The sequence below is a fragment of the Azolla caroliniana genome, unplaced genomic scaffold, assembly GCF_043228905.1.
Source record: "Azolla caroliniana isolate FFs.n. ecotype wild unplaced genomic scaffold, voAzoCaro1.0.p SCAF_13, whole genome shotgun sequence".
NCBI lineage: Eukaryota > Viridiplantae > Streptophyta > Polypodiopsida > Salviniales > Salviniaceae > Azolla > Azolla caroliniana.
In genome coordinates this window covers 4,437,630-4,457,679 of record NW_028230448.1, presented here as the reverse complement: position 1 = coordinate 4,457,679, position 20,050 = coordinate 4,437,630, and the positions used below count along the sequence as shown (strand labels likewise).

General features: G+C 39.7%; 2 protein-coding genes across 3 annotated transcripts in view; both read left to right on the top strand.

Moving 5' to 3' along the window:
• The first annotated feature begins 1,796 nt into the window (after window positions 1-1,796).
• LOC147855991 (purple acid phosphatase 2-like) lies at window positions 1,797-5,079 on the top strand. The gene is made up of 8 exons (XM_087329296.1): window positions 1,797-2,078; window positions 2,535-2,735; window positions 2,821-2,932; window positions 3,130-3,353; window positions 3,766-3,904; window positions 3,994-4,214; window positions 4,381-4,502; window positions 4,596-5,079. The coding sequence occupies exons 1-8, from the start codon at window positions 1,851-1,853 to the stop codon at window positions 4,765-4,767; spliced, it is 1,419 nt and encodes a 472-aa protein (XP_087185422.1). The 5' UTR covers window positions 1,797-1,850; the 3' UTR covers window positions 4,768-5,079.
• A 1,143-nt stretch (window positions 5,080-6,222) lies between these two features.
• The window catches only part of LOC147855990 (purple acid phosphatase 2-like), a 66,937-nt gene continuing 53,109 nt past the window's right edge, over window positions 6,223-20,050 (top strand). Inside the window, exons 1-8 of one of the 2 annotated variants that reach the window (XM_087329758.1) lie at window positions 6,223-6,530; window positions 6,971-7,171; window positions 7,285-7,396; window positions 7,638-7,861; window positions 8,083-8,221; window positions 8,309-8,529; window positions 8,680-8,801; window positions 8,903-9,297. In XM_087329758.1, the coding sequence (XP_087185884.1) occupies window positions 6,354-6,530; window positions 6,971-7,171; window positions 7,285-7,396; window positions 7,638-7,861; window positions 8,083-8,221; window positions 8,309-8,529; window positions 8,680-8,801; window positions 8,903-9,074 (1,368 nt within the window). In that variant the 5' untranslated portion in view covers window positions 6,223-6,353 and the 3' untranslated portion in view covers window positions 9,075-9,297. Of the gene's footprint in view, window positions 6,531-6,970; window positions 7,172-7,284; window positions 7,397-7,637; window positions 7,862-8,082; window positions 8,222-8,308; window positions 8,530-8,679; window positions 8,802-8,902; window positions 9,298-20,050 lie in introns of those variants that run through there. The other variant, XM_087329757.1, reaches the window with a different exon arrangement.

Here is a 20,050-nt window from a genome sequence, read left to right as displayed (position 1 = left end):
TAGAATTTATTGTTCTAATTATCCCAATCTCAATCAAATATCAATGAAACCCATTAATTTTGGAATTCCAATTATGAGTTACATAATTTAGGTACTTAGGTTGCCAATTTATGGTGTTATTAATTTAATGGTCAATCTACTAATAATATATCATGATATGATTTTCATATAGCTAAATAATTTGGATGAGATTGCTAGGATTAAGCAGTACATTGGTTGAAGGGAGTAAAAAGTGTGCTTTTGTAAGCCATAAGACTCACAATTCCAAATGAACCACATATATGTGATAGCCATTTGAATCTAAGATGCACCTTGCAAGTGTCACGCTTTCATGGTGGATGAAGCAACACCTTTTGACTTGACTACTTGTTGAGAATCCAACAAAAGTGTGTTTGTTCAACAAAAAGCCTCACGTTTCAAAAACATCATTAATGTTATGTAATGAAAAATACAATCATGTTGTACGCTTAGTGATCTTCTTTGAAAAGGATGAGAAAGAAAGAAAGAAAGAAAGATATATTAATGTCTTCTAAGGCCAAAATTGGCCCATGAGACAAATGGTTTACAACAAAAAATGGGATATATACCCATTCCTTGAAAGTAAAAAATAGAGAGAGAGAGAGAGAGAGAGAGATTGGCACATTTGAAGAGTGTGAAAGCACCTAAAATAAGTCATCGAAAGGTTATCAAAAAGTGTTTTTGTACAATCGATCCCAGTCTCACATTTCAAAGAATGCGTTCACCTTAGGGTAGAGAAACACAATATTTTCCTTGTGAGACCCCACAACTTTGTAGTAATGGATTTGAGGGGCACCGCCATTGATGTTTGAGATTTATTGTAAAGCTTATACTAAACAATTGAGTTTTATTTTTCAACAAATCCTCCCTTTTTGTATCTCAAGATTAAACTTGTCAAACTGCTTGTTTTCAGTATTACTACAAAATCAATTCTCATTCCCCCCCTCCATACAATATGTTCATTAAAAGGGTATTGCCAATATACATTATATATGGAGATAGGTAGATAGATAGATTCTAATATCGTTTTCGGAGGTCAAATATGACCTATGAGACCAAAAATATTATATTTCACATTATACATGTGAAAGTGAGTAATGACTCTCGATGTTCAAGAACTTTACCTATGAATGTTGCAATCCAAAGTGCACATTGTAGTTGTGAGAGAAATTCGTGCAAGGATTGGGCTAGATTGTATATATGTAGAAAGAATGGTCAAATATGATCAACGGTAGAGCATTGTATCAAAGTGTAATACTCATACTCTCAAATTTGTTTAGAGCAAAGTGTGCATAGTCGACCACTCTAATCAATTGTGCCCCAACACCGTCTCACATCGCAATGCATGTAAGCTAAGTCACATGGAAACCATGGTTCGAATGGCAGACAACGGGATGAACTCTACCATGTATCAACGTGTACGATTTCCCCATTCCGCAAAGAGAGAGAGAGAGAGATCATGTATTCAAATCCTACATTTGGAGTGCAATTAATGAGATTTGAACCTAGGTGCATGGGTACATGAAATACATGGCCTACCACTAAAGTAAAATCCACAAGGGGAACAAAAAGTAGAGGTAAAAAAACCAACAAATAAATGCTTTATTTATTTGTTTTTTTTAAGCACGCTTTGATTGGACCAACAAAACACTTTGAAAAAGATGAGGAATGCATTTTGCTTTGCTTTTCGAACGTACCATCATGCTCCTTTCCTTTAAAATTGAGACTCTCTCTCTCTCTATGAATTGGGCTCTTGCACCATTATCTAAACTCACTCTCACTCACTTGGGTCTCTTCCCTTCTTAGTACCCTAATCTCTTTGCTTCCATTTCATGAGGAACTTGGCAACCTCGATGGCCCTTATTAATAGTTGGAATCTCACCACCACCATATCACTCATGCTTCATGTATTGCTCATTTCCATGTCTTGCATAGAGAGTTCTATTAGTGTTGGTAATGGAGTGACAAGCCCATTCCGACGCAAATTAGAAGCCACTGTCGACATGCCTTTGGATAGCGACGTATTCAAAGTACCCCCGGGCTACAATGCTCCCCAACAGGCAAGTTACTTTATGTTGAATCTTTTATGTAGTAGTTGTGAAAGTGTTGGAAGATCGAAGAGCATCCTTTATGAGAAAAACCGACAAGTTTGTGGGCAATTTGATGTTTTTTCATACCAAAGAAGTTTGTTTGTATATGAATAAAATCAAGGCCCAACAAATCCCAACAAATACTTCTCTAGATTTTCGTTTAATTTTCTCAAACATTCCAAATATTTTTGCTAGAAATCAAACCAATTAACCACTAAAGTTTCCATATTATGCCCTTGGACAACACTCTCAAAAGAACAATTATATGGTCAATTCATTCATAGTTTCTCTCCTAGGGGAGTCTTGACCAAGGGTGTCAGGAAAATAATGAAAACTAAAGGGTGCGGTAATAAAGAAAAACCCCAAAAAAATTAAGATGGTGAAGGCTTAATGTCATGTGCTTCTAAAATTATATAATTAATTTAGGTTCATATCACACAAGGGGATCTCATTGGAGAGGCAATCATCATATCATGGATCACACCATCAAATCCAGGATCTAAGCTTGTACAATATGGTCTTGCATCAGGAAATTATAGTCACACTAAAAAAAGCAAAGTCATAACATACACATATTACAACTATACATCCGGATTTATTCATCATTGTACAATTGACAACCTCAAGGTGCGTAAAGATACATAACATATCATGTGATTATTTGATTCCTTCATTGCTTTATAATTAATATGTACATATGATGTTATTGTAGCCTAATACCAAATATTATTACAAACTTGGCGAGGGAGCCTCAGCTCGGGAGTTTTGGTTCCATACACCTCCACCTCTTGGCCCAGATACTCCATACACTTTTGGAATCATTGGTATGGAGTAATGCTTCATCATGCATCTTAATTTTGGTTAAAATTTCCATTCATTTTCCTTCCTTTCTCTTCTTTTTTAAATGTTTCCTTTCTTGAACATATGGGTTCTCCTAATCCTAAACCACAACTTAATGTTTAGGTGTTAGAGTGATGGGATGTACATTTGTGACAATTCAATCATGTCATTGTTTAAATAGGTGACCTTGGCCAAACATTTGATTCCAACAAAACACTTGAGCATTACATACAAGCAAATGGCGACACGATTCTATATGTAGGTGACCTTTCCTATGCAGACAACTATCCATTCCATGACAACAACCGATGGGACACTTGGGGCCGGTTTGTCGAACGGAGCACGGCGTATCAACCTTGGATTTGGACAGCTGGGAACCATGAGCTTGATTTTCTTCCTAAAGTGGTAACTTCTTCTTTTCCATCGACACTATTTTAGTTTTTCAAAACTATGTATGCAAGCATGCTAGGATCATCTGCATATGTATGCATGCATGCATGTATGTATATATATATGCATGTTGGGATTTGAGAAGTGGTTAATTTGCTGTAGGATGTGTATGCACTCTAATCTAAAAAGTGGTTACATTTGCATTTGAATTTGTGTATGTACATGCATGTACTTGTGCTACTTTGCATACCATATTTATGTATACACAAATATGTTAACAATATGAAGTGATTAATTTGCATATGTGAATCTTATTTATACATATAAATTGGGGTAGGGAGAGAAAGATTATTAGCTATTTTTCCATTATTTCTTCTGCAATGAGATCCTGGCCTTCATCACTTTCTTGTTGTTTTCGATTGTGTAGGGAGAGACGGAGCCGTTTAAGCCGTATTTGAGCCGCTATTGGGTGCCACATGAAGCCTCAAACAGTACATCTCCATTGTGGTACTCCATCAAGAGAGCATCTGCTCATATCATTGTTCTTTCATCCTACTCCTCATATGGTAAGTTAATACAACTCTAATTGTTCTCTCTTTCTCTTTTCGAATAGACCGACCCGACTCATAGACACACAATGTAAATGTTTGTGTAGGGAAATACACCCCACAATATGTCTGGCTCCAAGAGGAGCTAGCTTTAGTGGATAGAACAAAGACTCCATGGCTCATTGTTTTGTTCCATTCCCCATGGTATAATAGCAATGAACATCATTATATGGAGGGCGAAACGATGCGTGTTCAATTCGAATTATGGTTTGTGAATGCCAAGGTGGACATTGTGTTTTCCGGCCATGTCCACGCATACGAAAGGACGGTGAGTAATCATCAACCCATCATTTCATTGCCTTTCTTTACATTCATCAATATCGATTCGCAAATATTTCTCACCACTTAACATGATTTGAGATTTGATTGCAAGGAGAAAATTATAGGTTTTTATTCTATCATCACTTAACACTACAAATGTATCGGTGTATTAGTATCGAATTTCCAACATAAACTACAACATTGTGAATGGGGAATGCACCCCGCAACCGAACGCATCCGCGCCCATTTACATAGTCGTCGGGGATGGTGGAAATGCAGAAGGTCTTGCCGCAGAGTAATGTTCCGTTTTCCCTTGAATTATGAAGACCAATCTTGCCAAACACTTGTCTATGCAACTTTTTGTGATATAATGGTCTTGTGTTTATAGATTTACCGAGCCTCAACCCACATATTCCGCGTTCCGAGAAGCTAGCTTTGGCCATGCCATGCTTGAAATAAAGAACAAGACACACGCGTATTATTATTGGCATCGCAACCAAGATGGTGAAGCCGTTGTAGCCGACTCTCTTTGGCTATCCAACCAATATTGGAGCTCATAAGGAAAATCCCTTTCATCAATGGGATGTCACAAATGAAATGCAATTACAAAATGCCTCAAAACAACCACAATAAACTTTTTCCATGTAAAAAACAATCCGAAATTTCAACATTTATGGATCTCTTTATTAGATGCTGCGACTCGCGAGTAATGGATGTCATCTCACTTCTAGATGACTTTCTTGGTTTCTTGTACAAAACTATTATTTGAGAACATTAATATATTTGAATGAATACCGGTTCTCTTACTACATAGGGTTATATGATACGTCAACCTTTGTATGTAAGAGAATTTAATATAAGAATTTTCTAAACCATTGGAACCTTGAAGGTGGGTGAACCAACCATGCTCACAAAATCTTGAGGGTGTGCCATTTTGACAAACAAATTTACTTTGTTCTAAAATTTGGTGCAACTTTGTTTTACCCAAGGAAGCACTATTTTCCATGAGCTTATAACCTTGATATGGAATGAAGAAAATAATGGAAACAAAATTTTAACAAATAAATGTTGCATGCCGACAAGAGTATAGTTGTTAATTACAAGTTATTGTTTTGGTAAAGTATACATACTTTATTTAAATATGTCTTTAGATCATGTTCAATGGATTGAATGAAATTATCCACACAAAAGAAGGCCATTTGAAAAGATTGCTTCCAAGAGAATCCATTGTAGAAAAACTCTCAAGGAAGCAAGAAAAGGAAAAAACCATCGTGGCCATGAAGCATATTTAGTAGGGATTCCTCGAATATACTTAGCATATTTGTGGAGGAGATTGATGTGAGGATAAGTTGTTATGTATAGTGAATTGAACAAGTTGAAAATGACACTTCAACGTGCACATAGATACATGGCAATAAAAAGGGTTGACAAAATATATCCCATACAATGACCACTTTGTGCTCATTAGAAAATTTTAAACACCACTTGATAGCATAACAAAACACGAACTATGGCTATGATACTCTCTTAGGCATTGTGACCTTAAACTTGACACATATGGAAGTAGGCCAAGATTAGGGCTAACACGATGAAAGAACATGAGATCGAGAGGAAAGCTCTAGCTAAGAAATTGACTAAGAAATGAAGGAGAAGTAAAAAGCTTATTCTTTTACTTTCTTTACATTTTACAAATTACAATTGTTTCCGTTTTCACATTATGGAAATTAGCTCTTTGTTTATGCTCTACGAGGCTTCTCCATTAGGCTTGGAATTGCTCGACAGTTTGTTGTTTGATATATTACTATCACTTAGTCTTCCTTTAAACTTAGAATTATTTAATAGTTTGACTTTTTGTGCTAGAATATACTTGTGGATATATTACAAATAGGATGAATCAAATCTATATAAGTAGAGCTCTATCTCTCAACCATGTAATCAATTCATTAGTAATTCTATTTGCCCATCTTCCTTCTATTCTCCATCGGGTAAGACTAAACTCTTGCAATTTAGAGACAGATATGTCTTTCATGTTCAATGATTAAGCTCTTTTAAGGAAGTAAAAATATAAGCTCAAAGTGCCTTCAAATTTATATGGCATAACCAAGTATCCTAAGGTAAATATTTTGTCTCCTTTTTTAGGGACACAATGACAAGCAAGCACCTTCTTCTCATGTTTTACGGAATGTTAGTTGTGTCCACTTTCACGCTATGCGTGCACGGTGGGGTGACAAGCTCATATAGACGCAAATTAGCAGCAACGGTGGACATGCCTTTGGATAGTGACGTTTTCAAAGTTCCCCAAGGCTACAATGCTCCACAACAGGCAAATATTTTTTTATCTTGTCCTATAATATATTGTACATAAAGTATGTGTTCATCACTTCTACCAAATCTCATGGGTCCAAAATTATTAAATCTTCAAAACCATGTACCATATGTAATGTATGAAAGCTGTGCATTCTATATGTGAAAGACTACATGTATATAGGTATAGATGTGTCAAAATTCATGTTTCCATTTTGTTTTCGATGTTTTTCTAATTTATAGTTTATTTCCTCTTTGGTTCATATCTTATAGTCATTATAAGCAGAAATAAGAGTTTCATTGGTATGGACATAGACAATAATGTACATTGTTGACCTATTCATGTGTCAATATTTAGATTCATATTTGATAATCTTGTTTTGATTGTGTTTACATTATCCAATGTATATACTGGGCACTATTCTGATTATACATTGAAGGATACCTTTTGGAATTCAGGTTCATATCACACAAGGGGACCTCATTGGAAAGGCAGTCTTTATATCATGGACTACACCTTCAAAACCAGGATCTAGTGTTGTACAGTATGGCCTTGAATCAGGAAAGTATAGTTACAGTAAAAAAGGCAAAGTTTCAAGATACACATTCTACAACTACACATCAGGTTTCATTCATCATTGTAGAATTGACAACCTCAAGGTGTGTACACATTTGCAACTTGATGCTCAATTGTTACTAATAAGACTCAAAACCCAAAGATTTGTTGTCTTAATTGATAGTTTCATTGTTGATGTTTGGACATCTTCTTGCAGCTTAATGCAAAATATTACTACAAGTTAGGTGAGGGATCCTCTGCTCGAGAGTTTTGGTTTAAGACACCTCCACCTATTGGTCCTGATACTCCCTACACTTTTGGGATTATTGGTATGAAAAATCAAAATTTATAAAAAAAAATCCATTTCTTTTAAATTAATGAAACTTAAGGGTTATGTTTTATGTTGAAGTCATTGAATCCCTTAGAAAGTTTGTATTTGGTGTTTACTCATAACATGTGCAAAGGAGTACACTCTTTTTTTGTCTATGATAATAGTGATGAGATGTAGATGAGATTCTTCAAAGAAATACTAGTGACAAGCAACTCACTCATACACGTTGTTTTTTATAGGTGACCTTGGTCAAACATTTGATTCCAACAAAACACTTGACCATTACATGAAATCAAATGGTGACACCCTTCTATACGTAGGTGATTTTTCCTATGCAGACATCTACCCATTCCATGACAACAACCGATGGGATACTTGGAGCCGGTTTGTCGAACGAAGCACGGCGTATCAACCTTGGATTTGGACAGCTGGAAACCATGAACTTGATTTTGCACCTGAGTTGGTTAGTCTATGTTTATAAACAATCTAAAAAGTGCATATTGGGGTAACCTGACCTTACAATCACACCAATAACATATTTATTTGTACAAGAGGGACTAAACCAAGGGCATTTGGGAAAAAACAAAAACTTGAGAGGAATTTAGGAAAATAAATAAGCACTTGTGGGTATTTCAAATTGTCCTTTAAATTCAATGGTTCTTTTCTGGTGATTTTGTCAATTAGGGAGAGGTTGATGCATTCAAGCCGTACTTGAACCGTTTTCGAGTTCCATATAAAGCCTCAAATAGCACATCACCCTTGTGGTACTCCATCAAGAGAGCATCTGCTCATATCATTGTTCTTTCGTCTTATTCAGCATATGGTTAGTACTATACTACACTTCTCTACCATATTTGATAAAACTATGAATAGACTTGTGTAGGCTCACATTCAATGAGTTTTTATGTAGGCAAATATACCCCACAATATGTTTGGCTCAAGCAGGAGCTAGCTTCGGTAGATAGGACAAAGACCCCGTGGCTCATTGTTTTGTTGCATTCCCCATGGTATAATAGCAATGAATATCATTATATGGAGGGTGAAACAATGCGTGTCCAATTCGAATCATGGTTGGTAAAAGCCAAGGTGGACATTGTATTTGCCGGCCATGTTCATGCATATGAAAGAACAGTGAGTATTGCTTTGAGATTGCAACACATGATGTTTTGTTTTAATAAAAGCCTAAGGTTTCATGCCATTCAACGTAAAACTTTGAATTGACAAAGAAAGAAGTTGAACTTTTTGGTTGGATCTTCACTAAATTGGGAGCTTTTTATGCAGTATCGCTTTTCCAACATAAACTACAACATTGTGAATGGGAATTGCACCCCAAAAGCAAACCCCTCTGCACCCGTTTACGTAGTGGTTGGGGATGGTGGAAATGCCGAGGGTCTTGCCGGAGAGTAATTCTCTTGTCTTCCTCTATGTTTTGAATTTGAATTTGAATTTGAGATGTCCATAACATGTATTTCATTATATATGACTTTATGGGTTTGTTTTATAGGTTTACCGAGCCACAACCGGCATATTCAGCATTCCGTGAGGCTAGCTTTGGACATGCCATGCTTGAGATAAAGAATAGGACACATGCATATTATTACTGGCACCGTAATCAAGATGGTGTAGCTGTCAAGGCCGACTCTCTTTGGCTTTCTAACCAATATTGGACCTCCTAAGTCTTCATTTTTATGAGCTACTATAACTTAACGAACTACAACAAAAATGATTCCAAACAATCTTTTATATAATCTCAGATGTAATGTTAACATGTGGTGAATATTGCTTGCATATTAATTATGTTCCATGAGAAGCGATAATAAAACCTCATTGTTGGGAATAACTTTGTCATCTTGTAAGTTATGAATGCTCATTATCTCATTTTGAAGTGATGATGTGTTTGTACCCTTGTACAGAACGTTCATTTGAATAAAATTGTCAAACAATTAAAGGTGTATGATATTTGGATTATTTTGTATGTAAGAATGCAAAAACATTAATGGTAAATTTATATAAGATTCCCTGAAGTAATGGAACCTTGGAATTAAATTATATAAGATCCCAAGATATTGGATCAATCATGGGCGCAAAAGGTCTTTATTAACATGTTTATTTTACGGGAATTACTCCTATTCTTATGAACAAAATAGCTTGGTTTAAATTATAAAAGATCCCAAGATATTGGATCAATCATGGGCACAAAATGTCTAGATTAACATGTTTATTTTACTTATGAACAAAATAACTTTGTTTTCCTCAAGGGATCACAACTTCCCATGCATAAACTCGTGTATCATGTGACACACATGGTTTGGAAAATATGAGATGATATTATATTCATTGTTTCTATGTTAGTTGTTGTTTTATGTTTTATACAAAGCTTACACATAAATATGATATGGAGTTTGGTTAAAAGGAAGAAAATTTGAGTGGATGAGCATTAGATTCCCACAAGTATATGTTCTTTAATAAGTTAGCTATAGGAGAATTTGTTTAAACCCATGCGTAGTTTATAGCTTCTTCTTTTTTTCCACAAAAAACACTACTTCGCATTAGTTAGCAAATAGTTACATCATAGACCACCAAAAATTCAACAACCCTCACTCTGGCCTTCTCACCAAAGTGGTCATAGTCCCCACCTCATTTATAACAAAAGTATCCACAACTCCTATAACCTAGTAATTTGTACCATATCTATACATAGTTACATCACCTGGGCATTGATGGAAGCTATTGGGGGAAACAACCATCGGGATGCTTGGTTGTTCCGTTTAGGCCTTGATGATGATCTGCCTACCATAGGAGAACTACCCCATTTAAGCAGGAACTTTGATCGAGCTCTTTGAGCTGCATCAGATTCCCCCTGAATCGAGTCGTATTGTCCCCGCAACCAAGATACTAGCTTGAACCAGATAGTTAACAACACCTCACCGCTAGGGATCTTTTGCTGTTGAAAAACAAACTTACAATTCCTGGTCCAAATGTGCCGGACCGATAAACAAGCCACCATCATCCATATCTCTTCAAAAAATTCCGAGTTAGTGCCAGGTCGAACTCCAGCACGTTGAAACACCTTGCCACCCTACACTATAAATCCATGACCATGGGGGTTTAACTGTTCAGCCCAGCTTTCCCTTGTTAACTTCAGTCCCTGTACGGACCCCCATACCACTCTCCCATTCATGCCGCATGCTGCCACTATCCTGAGACTTCTACCCCAAATGTTAATAGCCTCTCCGCAATTCCAAAAACAGTGAGGAATTGATTCCAAAGGGTGTCCACATATCTTGCAACTAGCCTCACCACCACAACACTTGAGCCACTCCCCCACCGGTATCGCTTTATGACTAAGAAGCCACAACCAAAGCTTTATTTTTTCTGGCATATCGAACGCCCATAGTCTCCTCCGAAACGACTTCAACAAGTCATCGAAATGCCTTTATCCTTCCAACTATTACAAGTTAGAGAAGCACCCATATATTTAGAGCCAATGATTTGCCTTCCCAGCTTAGTAGTGTACTCGAAAAACCGTTCCATTTTGTCTGTTCCTAGTTTCTGTCACCACACCTCTAGTGGGTCCCAATCCAACTCATATACGTGCTTGTTGTCAACTATCCAAAGCTTACAATCAGATTCCAACTTCCCTGGGTCCGGGTTTACTTGCCACTTCTTACCTTCCAACACTGCCACTCACACTACCAACCACTGGCCATTGCTTGCCAAAGCAGTTAGGTTTCCCCACAAACGATACTCATTAGATGGGCACCTGCCCCGGATAATTTGTGCATCGCCCTCACCTACAAACCACCCAAACCATACCCCCTTTTCCAGCCTGCCAGTAAACTTAGTACCACCAACCAGACCCTCCCTTCTTTTCCTTTTGAAAATCTCCTAGTCTCTTACTGAACAAACATTGTACCCTTCCATTTGTTCCCATGGCAAGTATTTTTTTTGGCCAAGCATCATACTGTCATCGTTTAGAATCCTGGGGTTCTAGAATAGTGGTTGACGGAGGTGTTCCAACATCGTTTTTGGCTACATTAAGACCAACCCCTCTTTCAAACTTGACCAGGCCCTCATAATGGTGCGGGCCACCCTATCCTCCATGCTAGTTGGTTCTTTTAACTTTAGGCCTGGACTGAACAACCACCACTTCTTTGCCTTCCAAGGGCCGCCATTGCTTGGACACCAAAGTCCAGCTCTGTCCCTAAGAAGCAACTTCCACAATTTTGGTTCAGGTTGGAGACTTCGCACCAGGAGCTTAGCGAGTAAAACCTTACTTTGGTGAACCGGATCGACCATCCCAAGCCCACCTTGACTTTTTGCCTTGATCAAACAACTCCAGGCCACTTTAGCTGACGCCATCTCGTGGTCTCTACCCGACCAAAAGAACCCTCTCACCATTGCCTTAATGTTTTTGATGCAATCTTTATCTAACATCTAGCATGCCAACGAGTACCACATGGTGGTCAACAAAATGTGGTTTACCACAACCACTCTACCTGCAAGGGAAAGCTTTACTGATGCCTATAACCGAAGCTTTTTTCTAGTTTTGTCTTTCACTTGCTCAAGCTGATGATTTTTTTGAATCTCAACTCCCACCAAAAAGCCCAAATATTTAACAACCCTTCCATTAGGGACCCATTGAAAATTAGCATTAGGGCGCCAAAGCGGCCATGAGTTAGGACTTACCCAAAACCCTCTACTTTTGTTCCAATTAATTTTCCCACCGGATGCTTTACAAAACAACTCAATTCGTTTTTCAGCCTGTTGTAAATTAGCATCATTGCCTTGCAGATAGAGCATAGTGTCATTTGCATTGTTGAGAGATCAAGGTCAACTTAGTTTAGTTAGTTAGTCAACCATGTAACTTCGTAGTTACCTAGATAGAATCTAGTTAGAAGTGTTGACTATAACGCCTTAAATAGGACCTTGTACTTAAGTGGGATATGCTAGATCCTCCACTCCTAAGTACATTTAATATAGGACTTACACCTTAGTACGTATATTCTACTCATACATGTGCACCTTTGCACATGAGATGTATGTATACCTCATTGTGGGTATTTTCGTATTTGATGATCATCATGCTAATTTAATATAGAGTTAATCATCCCCCATCTTGTGTTGCTCATAAGTGTACTTCTCTCTCTCTTCCTCTCACACACATACACACATATATCACTTAATCTTCCACTTAACTTAATCACATAATTAGGTACTAATTAACCCTTGCTTAATTACCTAATTATTAACATGCATACATGGAGTCCCAACAAGTCCTTGCAAGCATGTGGGACAACCAATCCCCGAATTCCTGCATTCGGTCTATTTAAAAAGAAAGAGAATGCCTCTGAAATAAATAAATAAAGATAGGGGGCCAATAGGCACCCCTACCGGACATACCTGCAATAATGGAATTGATGGGCCCCGTTGCCCTAACACCAACACCCTACTCAAGCTTCCTTTGTAAAGGGCAAACGCAACTGATATCCATTTTGAGGGTAGTCCCAACCGCTCCATGACTTTATCTAAAAAAGGCCACTATACTCTATCATATGCCTTCTCGAAGTCAAGCATGAGACATGAAATATGTTGCTTGGTATTCTTTGCTAAGGCAATTGCCTCCCAAAAGGTCAACACATTATCAATTATACATCTATTTTCCATGAATCTTGTTTGTCCAACATTAATTAGCGCATGTAAGTGGGGTTTGACCGTCTTGTCCAGAATATTTGCAAAAATCTTATAGATTGTGTTGAGCAACATAATCGGTCTCCATTGCCTCACATCCGTTACTATACCATGTACCTTAGGAATTAGAAATATTACCCCCCTCCTTAAAATGCTCAGGGAGACACCCAACATCCCATGCCTCATTTAGACCAGCAACAAGATCAACCTTAATCACTTCCCAAAAAAATTCAAACAAATCTTTTGATAATCCGTCGACGCCTAGACAAGACATGCTACATATACTTGCCAACGCGTCTGACATCTCCTCTTCCAAGAGAGGCCTTAGCAACTTAACTTGTGCAACCTCTGAAATTCTTGGTTGCATTCCCTCCAATACAAATTCTGTCAATGACGGCTGGTCTAAGAGACTATAACTTTTGAGAGTAGCCCAGTATAGTGAGTTATGACTGCCTCCATGATCTCCAATACATCGTCTTACAGTGAACCATCCTTCTTAATCAGCTTAGGATTGTAGCTACCATTTGTTCTTAGTTTTCTAAACTTAAAAATTGTTGGTTCACCTTATCCCCATTCCTACTCCACCAAGTTGCTTAACTCCTGAATACCATCTTATTTCTAGACACAATAAACCGTTGTAGTGTTTCTTTAGCAACCTCCAAACTTGATCTTGACCATTGACACTTGGGATTTTTCTGAAGCATTCTTTGGGTAGCTATTATCGCTCTTCTTAATCTCACCTCTCTTTCCTTAGACCTCACAATTCTTTCACTCCCATTCTGCCCATCAACAAATCCCATGCAACTAACTCTGACCCCTGCACCCCCGTATGCATGCCCCCCACTGTCACGGATAGATCATAAGTTCAAGAGACAAGAAGAAGATAGACAAATGGATGAGTAGTATTAACGGAAAAACTCCATAATTGGTGTTGTTCACCTTGAATTCCTTCAAGGTGAACTCCTCTATTTATACTACATGGCATGCATACTTGTTGCACGCATGTGAATCTACAATAGAGCATGTAGGTATGCATGCATGTGCCAAGTGTAAATACTACAAGGGAGCAACTATGCACATGATGCTAGCAAAACAATAAGGAACAATTACATACATAATTGTGTACTAGATATAATGGTTAATCCATGATACTATATTATAACATGGTCGTGTCAAGAGTTCGAATCTTGACATTATCTCCCCTCTGACGCCGCCTTCCCAAATCGGCCACTGGTTTGTGGGGATATCGGTGATGAAAATCTTGGACAACCTTTGGGGCATTTTGTAAATTTTCCTATGGTTCCCACGTGGCCTCAGACATAGGGTAACCCCTCCATAGGACAAGGTATTGCAAGTGTCGATGGTGCCAACGTGAGTCAAGGATTTGGTCGACCTCGTATTCCTCCCCTGTCGTCAATTACACATGTGGTGATGGAGGGGCCTGACATCCTAGGAGTTGTGAAGCATAATGGGGTTCGAGGAGGGAGACTTGAAAAACATCATGAATCCGGAAGTGGGATGGAAGGGCGAGCCGGAAGGCGACGAGATTGATGCACTCGATGATATGGAATGGTCCTAACTTCTTGTAATCAAGTTTCGCATAGGGACGAGTAGTAGAGATGTGTCGACGTAACAACCAGACCATGTCTCCAACGACAAAGTGTGGAGTGGTAGATCGATGGCGATCAGCCTGCTGCTTGTATCGTTCACTAGCAAGACTAAGCTCCAAGGATAAATCATGATGTAGTTCTTCCAAAATGTGAGCACGATCCTCCGCCGAAGGGTTCACGGAAGTGGTAGGAAGGGAAATGTTGAAGCGAGGATGTAAACCATAGTTGGCAAAGAAGGGAGTGATGCTAGTCGATGCATGGAGAGAATTATTGTAGGCGAATTCCGCAAGCGAAAGTAAGTTGACCCAATCATCTTGTTGGTAACTAATAGAGCACCGAAGATACTGCTCAAGGATTTGGTTGACACGCTCCATTTGCCCATCAGTTTGGGGGGGATAAGCAGATGAGAACTTGACAGAGATGCTTAAAGTTTGTAGCAGGCGCTGCTAGAAGTGAGAGACAAATTGGGGTCCGCGATCGGAGATGACATCATCGGGGAGTCCATGCAAGCATACCACATTGTTGAGTAGTAGATGCACCATTCCTTCTCTGGAAATGGTTTTGGAGCATGGAGTGAAGTGAGCCATCTTCGTAAACCGATCGACAACGACCAACACCGAGTCATAGCTATTGACCAAGGGTAGATAAGTTATCAGGTTCATAGAGATAGAGGCCCAGGGACGACGAGGACATGGAAGCGGCTGTAGTAAGCCGTATGGCCGATGATGAATGGCTTTGGAGTGAGCACAAACCTCACAACTCTTTATGTATTCTTTGACCAACTTCCATGGTTGTGGCCACCAATACCCTCGAGAAATTAGCTCGAGGGTTTTCGCGACCCCGAAATGACGTGCAAGTGGGTCATCGTGGCATTCCCGCAACACCCGGGTGCGACATGGGCCCTCTGGGACGTATAAGAGATGATCTCGGAACAACAAACCCTCTTGTATGGTGAAGGTGTCAAGATCCTTCCTTTTGGTCGCCTTGGAGGGGTTTTGCAGACTATCTCGAATCTCGTTGGCGAACGCATTGGTCTTGGATGCATCAGTGATCTGTTGGAGTAATGAATCATCCTACAACATACAAGTGGCAAAAAGATGCAATTGGTTGGGTTTCAACAAACGTCTAGATGGTTGAGCATAAGCAACATCCCCAGGGCGAAGTGCAAGGTCAGCTTGGCAAGAAAGGGCATCGGCCTTCCCATGTTGGTCACCAGGTCGAAATACGATCTCAAAATCGTAGTCGGCGAGAAATGTCGACCACCGGGCTTGCCTTCGATTCAAAGTACGAGTGGTGGAAAAATAAACTAAATTTTTATGATCAGTCACTACTTGGACACGATGTTGTGCGCCGGCCAAGTAGGGTCACCATTTTTCAAAGGCAGCAATGATAGCAGCAAGCTCCCTGTCGTATATGGGATAATTGATTTCGGATGCCGTGAATTTCCGGGAGTAGTAAGCCACTGGGTGCATTAGGTTGGTGTCGTCTGCTTGGGATAAGATGGCACCAATGGCGAAGTCAGAGGCACCGGTTTCGACTTGGAAGGGTTTTGTGGGGTCGGCATGTAGTAGCACCGCGGCAATGATTAATGTGTGTTTGAGTGAGTCGAACGCATTTTGCGCCTCCGAGGTCCATAAAAATGGAGTGCCTTGACGGGTGAGAGCGATAAGAGGTTGTGCTGGGGTGGAAAACCTCTTGATGAAGCGACGGTAAAAATTCGCGAAGCCGAGGAAGGATTGCACATCTTTAAGTCGCCTTGGAGTCGCCCAGGCTTGAATGACAGAGACCTTCTTCATATCCATGGTGATGCCAGTGGGCGAGATGATGTAGCCCAGAAATTCGATCGAGGTACGGTCGAACTCGCATTTCTCGCCTTTGGCATAAAGGCCATGCTCACGAATTTTGGCAAGAACTAATAGGACTTGGCGAGTGTGCTCCTCCATGTTTGGCGAGAAAATGAGAATATCATTGAGGTAAATGACAACAAAAAGATCAAGATATTCCCGGAATATATCATTCATCATATGTTGAAAAAATGTTGGAGTGTTAGTAAGACCAAAAGGCATTACCTTGTATTCGAAATGCCCATACCGTGTTCGAAATGCGGTTTTCCATTCATCCCCCGGCTTGATGCGAACTAGATTGTACACTTCACGCAGATTAACTTTGGAGAAGACACACACAACTTGGAGCCGATCAAGGAGTTCGGGGATCAAAGGTAGCGGATAGCGGTTGTGCACAGTGAGTTTGTTGAGACCTCGGTAGTCGACGCATAAGCGTAGAGAGTCGTCCTTCTTCTTCACAAATAAAATGGGGGCCCCGGTTGGTGACTTAGAAGGTTGAATAAATCCTTTCTCGAGGTTCTCATCGAGATACACATGAAGGGCCTTCAACTCTGGTGCAGACAACGCATATAGAGGACCAAAGGGTGGACACGCACCTTCTTGGAGATCAATCGGACAATCGTAGAGCCGGTGTTCAAGCAAACGATTAACATTACATTTTTCAAATACGTCGGAGAAGTGTTGGTATTTGTCGAGAATAACATGGAGTGTGCTAGAAACGGCGCCACTAACAAACCCATCCTAGACCGATGATGGGGTAGTCAAATCAGAATCGACCTTCTCCGAAGTATGGGAAACTGAATTTACCTTCATACTTTTGCACGAGCATCCTGGCTTGCTAAATGTGATCAAGCGGTTGCACCAATCCATTATTGGATTGTGCGCGCCTCCAACCACGTTAGTCCTAAGACCATCGGATGTCGAGGAGATGCGATGAGGTAAAAGGCGAGCTCCTCCTGGTGTGAGCCCACACAAAGCCCTAATGGGAGGTGAGCCCACACTTGGTTGATGAACCCTTGGAAATGCAACCTCTTTCCATCAAATTTTTCTGGGAGGCTAACCTTAGGCTCAAGAAAATGTGACGAAGCTAGGCTAGATGCTGGTAGAAGATCGGGCTCTGGGCTAGGTTGCTATGGGAGACTAGGCTTCGGGGGTTGTGAGGATAGGGAGGCACCGACTTGAAGTTCTTGTAAAGAATTTCGAAGAGCTTCATTTTCAAGCTAGAGTTGTCGTAAAGCTACCATTATTTGGCCTAACTCACTAGTTGAGTCGGACATAGCTATGGCTTATGAGAGGGAGAGCTATGAGGATGGGAAGGTGAACAAACTGTCACGGATAGATCATAAGCTGAAGAGACAAGAAGAAGATAGACAAATGGATGAGTAGTATTAACGAAAAGACTCCATAACTGGTGTTGTTCACCTTGAATTCCTTCAAGGTGAACTCCTCTATTTAGAATACATGGCATGCATACTTGTTGCACACATGTGAATCTACAATAGAGCATGTAGGTATGCATGCATGTGCCAAGTGTAAATACTACAAGGGAGCAACTATGCACATGATGCTAGCAAAACAATAAGGACCAATTACATATATAACTGTGTAATAGATATAATGGTTAACCCATGATACTATATTATAACATGGTCGTGTTAAGAGTTCGAATCTTGACGCCCACCTTGTCGTATATGTGCAAAGTCATGTTAAAATCCCCTACGAGGATCCACGTATCTGCAATCGGTAGGCCATCAGCCAATTGCCTCCAAAAAAGGGCCCGCATTGCTGTCGAATTGGGCACTGTCGTGACGATCCGTCACTACGTGCGGATCGTGAGGCGGAACCGTCGGGGTTCTGGATCGGAAGGATTCGAAGTTTGCACTAGCTTTAGCGAGAAAGGATTTAAGATAGATTGAGAGAGAGATTAAGATTAAGATTCCAATTTTGAAATAGATTGAGAAAGATTGAAATCGAGAGAGAGATTAGATTTGAAGAACAAGATATATCATCAATTGGATAACGAATTTTCTTCTTATTAAATTCTTGATTCATACCTTGCTCTGTTTTTCTTCTTCATCCACTCTTTTATAGACACCCCCATGCATATGATGCATGTGAGGGTACAAGACATGCATACAATGCATGGAATGCATGTTTGCCATTTGGCACTCATGCATTACATGTGATGCATGATAACCATGTCACTCAATCAAGCTCTAATATGAGAATTTACATGTAAAAGTATAATGATAGAAAAAATATTTCTAAGGAAATGACTAAGCTTGGTGGTAAGTCTATTGCCTTCTATCTTGGAGGTGCAAGGTTCAAACCTTGCTTGCATCCCTTTGTATACAAACTTTTACTAGGTTTTTTAGTCTAGATATTTTTTTCGCTTCCCAATGAAATCGTCGTGATCAACCTATCCGATCGATCCGTCTATCCGGTCCGCATCCGACCCGGTGATCCAGTCTATCCGGTCTGGTTCTAGTGTTGGTGCCGGTCCCGGTTCGATCCCCATCCCCGACCGGTTCCGGTTCCGTAGCCGTCTTCGTCTAGTTCTGGTTCCATCACCGTCCGGTTTCGGTTTCGGTTTCGTCGCCGGTTTCGTCATCGTCTGGTCACCGAAAACAATTATGAGTAGTTAAGCCACAATTTAGCCCAATTTTGTGCTTCACTCATAGACAAAATATAATAAGTTCTGGCTCTCCTTATATACTATGGGATCCTGATTTGTCCTATCTATGTGGGATATCTCACAGTTTTTGTTTTTCTCTTCTTCTTCTCAAACTTCACACTCACATAACTTGACACTAAGGTATCCATTTCACATGCAGTAAAATGCATTCGGAAGCTCTTGAAGACATCCATCTTTTCGTACCAAGATATAAAATAATATCTTTATTATTATTGTTTAATATTATGTGTAAAGAACCACACTTGATTTTGTACATTCCATGCAATTTTCACACCGTTGCCGAAAATCTTCACAACAGCTCGTACACATTTATTATTCCAATGATAGATTGCTACCATTTGACAATCACATAGATGGCACACCCCTCCACTATGGTGCCCTAGCCCACAACAATAATATCTGGATTATTCTTGATAGATGTACAAACACCTCCTTTTCTACCATGCTCACCCTACATTGGGAACCAAAAAGTATGTCAATCCCCCGCAAGAGGATTGCCAATACTCAAGATTCTGTTCACACTCAAATGGTGCTCTCGCAAGAGCAAAATATTTGGGATCCCCTTAAAGCTTGGGGATTTGAACTCTTGGCTGAGGTTCTTCCTCTCCAACATACATTTGTTGCCACATAGGCCTTGTATGTTCCACGTGATTAATTTCATGAGATCAATTGTGAAATCTCCCAAGACGGACATAGTCCCTCCCTACGAGCCCATGCCCAACCTCCCACCTTGATCCTCTCCCATCCTAAAACAACATCTTGCCTTGTAGCTTCTTCCATTTCCTCCTCATGGAAGTGTAACACCTCATCAA

Excerpts from the sequence above, each read along its gene's own strand:
- LOC147855991 (XM_087329296.1), top strand. The coding sequence starts at position 1,851 with ATGAGGAACTTGGCAACCTCGATGGCCCTTATTAATAGTTGGAATCTC. Across the intron at positions 4,215-4,380 it reads TCCACGCATACGAAAGGACG|TATCGAATTTCCAACATAAA; the intron begins GTGAGTAATCAT and ends TCGGTGTATTAG. Across the intron at positions 4,503-4,595 it reads GCAGAAGGTCTTGCCGCAGA|ATTTACCGAGCCTCAACCCA; the intron begins GTAATGTTCCGT and ends TTGTGTTTATAG.